Source organism: Agrilus planipennis, unplaced genomic scaffold, assembly GCF_000699045.2.
Source record: "Agrilus planipennis isolate EAB-ADULT unplaced genomic scaffold, Apla_2.0 scaffold228, whole genome shotgun sequence".
In the NCBI taxonomy this organism is placed as follows: Eukaryota; Metazoa; Arthropoda; class Insecta; order Coleoptera; family Buprestidae; genus Agrilus; species Agrilus planipennis.
The window spans coordinates 468,538-474,961 of NW_020439016.1; the positions used below are offsets into that span (position 1 = coordinate 468,538).

General features: G+C 32.0%; 2 protein-coding genes across 2 annotated transcripts in view; both read right to left on the bottom strand.

Annotated features, from left to right (window-relative positions):
* Positions 1–49: 49 nt before the first annotated feature.
* LOC108740746 (juvenile hormone epoxide hydrolase 1-like) overlaps positions 50–6,424 on the bottom strand; it is a 14,349-nt gene continuing 7,974 nt past the window's right edge. The window contains exons 2-5 of the mRNA XM_025976228.1: positions 2,841–2,963; positions 1,329–2,079; positions 520–754; positions 50–333 (exon numbers count right to left, since the gene is read on the bottom strand). Coding sequence (XP_025832013.1) covers positions 105–333; positions 520–754; positions 1,329–2,079; positions 2,841–2,963 — 1,338 coding nt within the window. The 3' untranslated portion in view covers positions 50–104. The remainder of the gene's footprint in view (positions 334–519; positions 755–1,328; positions 2,080–2,840; positions 2,964–6,424) is intronic.
* On the bottom strand, positions 4,119–5,414 carry LOC112904934 (juvenile hormone epoxide hydrolase 1-like). The gene is made up of 2 exons (XM_025976234.1): positions 5,320–5,414; positions 4,119–4,446 (listed from the first exon to the last, which is right to left on the bottom strand). The coding sequence occupies exons 1-2, from the start codon at positions 5,409–5,411 to the stop codon at positions 4,224–4,226; spliced, it is 315 nt and encodes a 104-aa protein (XP_025832019.1). The 5' UTR covers positions 5,412–5,414; the 3' UTR covers positions 4,119–4,223.

Sequence of the window (6,424 nt, forward strand, 5' to 3'; positions counted from 1 at the left end):
GGAGTATTATTACGTAATCTAATTTCAAGAAAATAATCCACTTCGTTGCTTATATTTATAATATTTTATTTTCAAAGATTGTGTATAAAAATATGTATAAAAGGTTATGTTTTGTTTGTATTTGTTCCCTTGTTGATTTCTTCGAATTTGGCAACTGCGGCCCATACGTCGTTTGCTAAAATTTGAGGTAGTTCGAAGGCTGCAAAATGCCCTCCATCATTGTAGTAATTTGATTGCACCAAATTTACGTATTTTGACCTTATGACCTTATTTGGAAGATTAATTAATTCGTTTTTGAACTTTGCACAAGCTGCCGGTACTGTTACAGGTATGCTAAAATAATAAAAAATATATTACAACTGTAAACACTAGGTACAATAAATGTGACAACTATTTTATAATATCTAGTTTAATTTCAGTATTTCAATCAATACTTAAAACTATGATAGTTTGAAAACCAATTAATTTATTGCAAACTTTTTAGACTATTATTTATTATCTGTTAGATTAAATACTTGCCTGTCTAAATTTAGAGACATTTGCTGTTTGTTGAAATTTTCAGAGTACAGCCTCACTGATGTCGTTATACTTCCGGTCACCCAGTATATCATGACGTTATCAAGCAAATCAGTGTACGTAAATTTTTGCTGAAGACCTCCATCTTCTTTATCCCTCCAATTTTTGTTGGTCCACGTTGAGAATTTTTCAATAATGTAAGCGGCTAAACCGACCGGGGAATCATTTAGACCAACTCCTAAAATTGTTTTTGTTTTCATCATTATAAATTAAGGATACTAAATAATGCGGGGTGAACCGAACGCAGCGACTTTTCGTCCGATGAGCGACCATGCCTACCGGGCTGGTTCGCCATTGAAATTGCCGGACTTGAACGTTCCGACCGTTGCACCGCGCAAAACCGAACCGTTGCACCGCGCGAAGTATTCTTCATTGTAAATTTTAATCAATCTAGAATAATATTGAAGTGAAGTTGATATCATAGATCTGTATAGACAAAACATAGTCTAGATTTTATAAAAATCCTATTATCTTTGGGTATTTGAATATTAAAGTCAAGAAGACTAGAGACAGGAGCCTAAACTACATCGGGTTTCGTATCGTTTTGCACGCCGCGTAAGAGCGTCAATAAATTCTGCTCGATGGTTCGTTGCGTAGTATGGTAGTGCGCATCCGATTTGACGTATGATGTATACAGGCAAGAAACAAATTGATGCGCAGTCGCACATCTTTCAACGGACTGTTTAAGTTATTTCTCCTGTATTCTATCTTCTTGACTAAAGATTGTAACAACAATTTTTGAATCGACTTACCAACGGTATCTGGTTTGGTAGACTGGATATGCAAATATCCTGATTCTGTTAGCATAAACGAAAACGTTTCGGACAAGGGGTATATTGATTTCTCGTGGTCATCTTCAATTATTAAAGAAGGAAAAACGCTTCCTATTAGCAACTGTATTCTTGTTATTGCACTGTTTACAAAACTGCACGCATTAGAGTGTAGACCTAGTACGTTTTCTGGGTACAATACGCCCATGATGCTAACAATTAGAGCGCCCCAATCGCCTCCTTGGATGTAGTACTTTTTGTGACCCAATCGATTCATCAATTTATTAAATATTTGCGTCATTTGGGCCGGCCCAAATCCTGGTTTCGATGCAGCGTCGGAGAAACCGTATCCTGGTAAAGATGGAACAATAACTTCAAAAACAAAGTCTCTTCCACTTTGTGGCTTTGTTAGAAGAGGAATTACATCATAAAATTCTCTGACGGATCCTGGCCACCCGTGAAATAATATTATTGGCAAGACCCGTACATTTTTTGGCAATGAAGATGATGGTTTGACGTGAATGAAATGTATATTGAGTCCTTGTATTTCAGTTTTGAATTGCGGAAACTTGTTCAGAAACTTTTCGCGTTCTCGCCAGTTGTACTTGTTTATCCAAAAGTCTACAATTTCACTGAGAAGACCTGTGTTCATTCCGTAATGCTGTTGAACTCCTTCTAATGGTGGGACGAATGGTCTATGATTTTTTAAACGCAATTGTAAATCGTCCAATATCTAAGTGATCAATAAAATAAACAATTTTATAACATAATAAAACTACTTTTGTAATAGTATCAATTTAGTGAACTAAAATATTCCAAATAAGAAACATTGGTATGTAATGGGTATAGAAAACCGATGATGGTTCCGTTCCTGAAGAAGTTGGATAAATTACTCGATGAAAAGCCCTTTCAAGAAGTTTTCTGATTTTCACCGATAAAATACCTAATAATAATAATTACGGTGAGAAACAAAATCTGATAATTTTTATAAAGTTATTCGTTTTATAATATTCTCAAAGGGGAGTTTTCGATATTTCTGGTTCTGAATGATAAAAGCATTTTGCCCACAGCAAAAATGATGCGGTAATTCGTTCCAAACGTAGGCTCTTAGTTTTTATGGTTTAAAGGCTATTTGGTCTAATTCAAACAGTTGAAATCGTGCTTTTTTTCAAAAACACTGAATATCTCAAAAATTACTACAGATAGATATAGGAAACTGTCTACACAAAGAAACCAACAGTGTAAAAATATACAGGGTATTCAATTTAGAATAACGAAGTTAGGTAGCGCTCAGAAGAAATGGAACACTCTGTATGACCGGTTTTATAAAACCATTTTTGTTATCAAAAGTATAATAACAGAGTTATGGGAGAAATCGCCTTAGGTGGAACACCCTGTGTAGTGTATTGATATATAAAATAAGTTGCTTATAAAGAAGGCCGGTTATAATAAATACCAGAAATTTTGGTACAATATTTTACAAATAAAATTTACCTTTTGTGGTATATCAATTTTAAACGGCACTATCGCTTCATTACTTTCTTTTGGAGATCCCGCGCCCCACCAACGTTCTTCTAGTTGAGGTACAGGAGGAACATCGAAAAGATCCTTTATTACCTTTGCCGAAAATAACACGAAAATCGAGGAAATTATGAACACTAATTTTCCTACGAAACCCATTTTTGATTCACTTTTCACTTTTCACTATTTTATTTAACAAAAAAATTACTTATTTATCCGATAAAATGTATTAATATTTTCGGATTCTTAACAAAAACAATGAATTGCAAATTTAAAATAGCGAATCATGCTTTAAATTCACATACTCAAGGTTACGCCAATAAATGATACTTGTTACTGTGGTTTCGTGTGTTTTGTATCTTGCTTGCCGCACTTTGGAGCCCATTATATAAGGCAGAGCCGGTCAAACTTTAACTTCGCAGGAGCCGCTACATGAGGTTAGTTTGGGTCACTCCATACCCTTCGATGAGTACGAGAGAGTAAGCAGTAATGAATAATTTTGTTTTGTCTTCATCCTGTAAACGAGTGAAGCCACTCTCGCAACTTAAATAATACCTACGAAAATTTTCGTTACTACGTTCGCAAAACTATTGGGTTTGGCTATGGAAGAGGGGACTCACCTACGAAATGGAAGGGATAAGAAAAGGANTATTTAATTGATTGCTTAGAATCATAAAGGTTTGTCTTTGAATTAAAAAAAGTAGTCTCTATCGAGTTGTAATTGTAATTGAATTGATGATTCAAAAAATTGAATGTATTGAGACTGTGTCTGGTATTCAACTTTTTCTTTTTGGTTCATAAAAGATCTGTAAAACACAAAAATTGAAAAAATAAAGTTGAACTGAACAATTTGTATAAAATTTAATCGAAATTTATGGCGAACAATAGTAATAAAATTAATTTGGATATATTACGTAAAAGTGGAATATAAAAATACTGAATTTAGTTAAGTAACTTGAAAAACATTTATATCTATCTAATGCGTTTCTGCTGTTTTATTTAATTAATTATTCGTTTGAAGGTTATCGGTTGGTTGTAATTGTTTACACGGGTCCAATTTACAATTTTTCAAGTTTTTAAAATCAAAAGTAAATACCTACAATCCTAAAACTAGAATAAACGTTTATTTAACATTCCACCTTGACCTTGACGAAAGAATTTAATGATGGATTATTTTAATTTCAATTTCCACGGATTTAAAAATTTTAAGTTTTAGGTTTTCATCGGATTTATATTTATAACGTAAATAAAAATGTTTTAAATATTGTATTAAATGAAACATCCATACAGTTGAAATGATTTAGTTATAATACGATAATATGATATATCTAACGCTATTTTTAAAGTTTTTTAAAATTATTCTCGATAAATGTAACGCCTGTATCTGTGTATTTTTTCAACGGCTTGCCAGATGTCATCAGCCAACATTTGCGGGACCTCCATTGCTGCGAAGTGTCCTCCATCAGGAATATCGCTCAATTGCAAAACATTCTTATACCTTTCAGCCACAAGACTTGGTGGAGTATAATAAAATTCATTTTTAAATAATGCTAAGGCTGTTGGTACCTCAATAGGGACACTAAAAGGGAAAATTTATCAAGCAATAGAAAATGTGAAAAAGAGAATAGTGAATTAACTGTTTTTTATTTAAAAAATCCGTGATTTTGATTAAATTTTATGAGACGAATTAATATATTAGTATTTCTTCATTTACAACAGTACGAAAATGAAACGAATCTTTTAAAAGATATGTTCATTTATGAATTATTATTTCTGTATTTATATTCCTTTAATAAAATAATAAAACAAATGAGTAACGAAGGAAAATTACTTAATGATTTAATTTTTAATTACTTATATGTAATTTTTTCATTTGAAAAACCAGAGATAAAAATGTTCAGTCTCTCAGTCTCTGAATCGAATCACTCCGGTGTCGCTGAGAGAGACTGTCAAAAAAACTGTTTAGCGTCTCTGAACGAGAGACTCGAATCTCTGAACGAGACAGTCGAATCTCTGAACGAGACACTCGAATCTCTAAACGAGACACTCAAATCTCTCAATAAGTGGTGTCTCGATAGACATGGTTTAAATTTTTTAAGTTCAACATATTTCAGAGATCCCACTCTTTCTACGGGAGACTTGAGTCTCTCAATTTTTCAGTTTTATTCATTCAGTCTCTCTGTGAGAGCCTCGAATATTTGAATTACCAATTTTATTGTTCGAGTCTTTCATACAGAGATTGTAAGAGATCCATAAAAACACCTAGGCAATAACTAAGAGACTGTAAAAGACTGTGAGAGACGCTCTCAAAGACGCTGAAAGACTCTGAAAGACTCTGAGAAACTGGAGAGAGACTGAAAATTTTTGTCTAGGGAAGTGAAAAAATTGTAAAGGATTGATTAATATGCCAGTAAATTCGATAGATAAATATTTATTTTTTATCGATACATACCCTTCTAACTGTAAGGTTCTATTCTCTTTAGAGAAGTTCTCTGCATATAAACGTACTGATGTGGTAATTGACTCAGTTACCCAATAAATCATGACATTATCCAATAGNCAATCCGACTGGAGAATCATTTAAACTTACACCTATGCTACTTATTAGGTGTAAGTAGCATAGGTATTATTCAAAATATAAGAAATATGTGATTATTTTTATGTAAATTTATGTGAAGAAATCATAAACTTGAAGAAAATACAATGATGCTTAGGAAATTGAAGAATGTTCGGACTTCCCCGAAGTTAAAACAGTAAAGATGTCTGAAATAGAGTGGAAGTAAAACAAAAATAAATAATTTTATCTACTAGTCTTTACCGTCTGCTATATTTGTACATATCAATGTTATTTATAAAGTTTGTTTCATCCTATCAGTTGATAAATTCAGCAAAAGTAAAACATAGTGGATTATACATGTAATTAACATATTGAAATAAAATATACAATAAATAAATGATGAAAATTTGTCCTTTACTTAGATGCAGACGTAAGACGCGTGCTTTAAGTAACAACCAAATTTATCTTAAGGCAGGCGAGGCGCTTCAAATTAAATTCAACTTTATTTTTTTTATTGAAACAAGAAATTTGTCTCTTTACAACGTTTGTAAAAGTAAAAAAAAATATTACAAAACATTTACCTGTATATTAGTTTTAAATTGAGGAAATTGATTTAAATAAATTTCACGCTCTCTCCAGTTGTACTCATCTTTCCAAAAGTCGATTATGTTTTTTAGGAGGTTTGTGTTAAAGCCATACTCCTGTGCGATGTTTTCCAAAGGAGGTGTAAATCTTCTGGTGTTTTTCAATCGTAATTGCAAATCATTGAGAACCTTATAAGTAATTACAGAAAGTGAGACTTTATTATTATTTATTATCAAGAATATATTAAATAAAATAATAAGAACCTACCTAACTTCTTTTGGGTTTTTAGACACTTGACAATTTTTGATAATACGTACAAGGAAAGTAAAGTTAAACAAAGCAGTTATGTGTTTCCAATTATAAATAGTAAAACAACAATTTTTATTTTTATTTCTTGACAATAAAAATTATTAAA

Bases quoted from the DNA above. Each gene is read 5' to 3' on its own strand.
- LOC112904934 (XM_025976234.1), bottom strand. From the start codon at position 5,411: ATGATTTATTGGGTAACTGAGTCAATTACCACATCAGTACGTTTATAT. The intron at 4,447-5,319 runs GTATGTATCGAT...TTTCCCTTTTAG, and splicing joins AGAACCTTACAGTTAGAAGG to TGTCCCTATTGAGGTACCAA.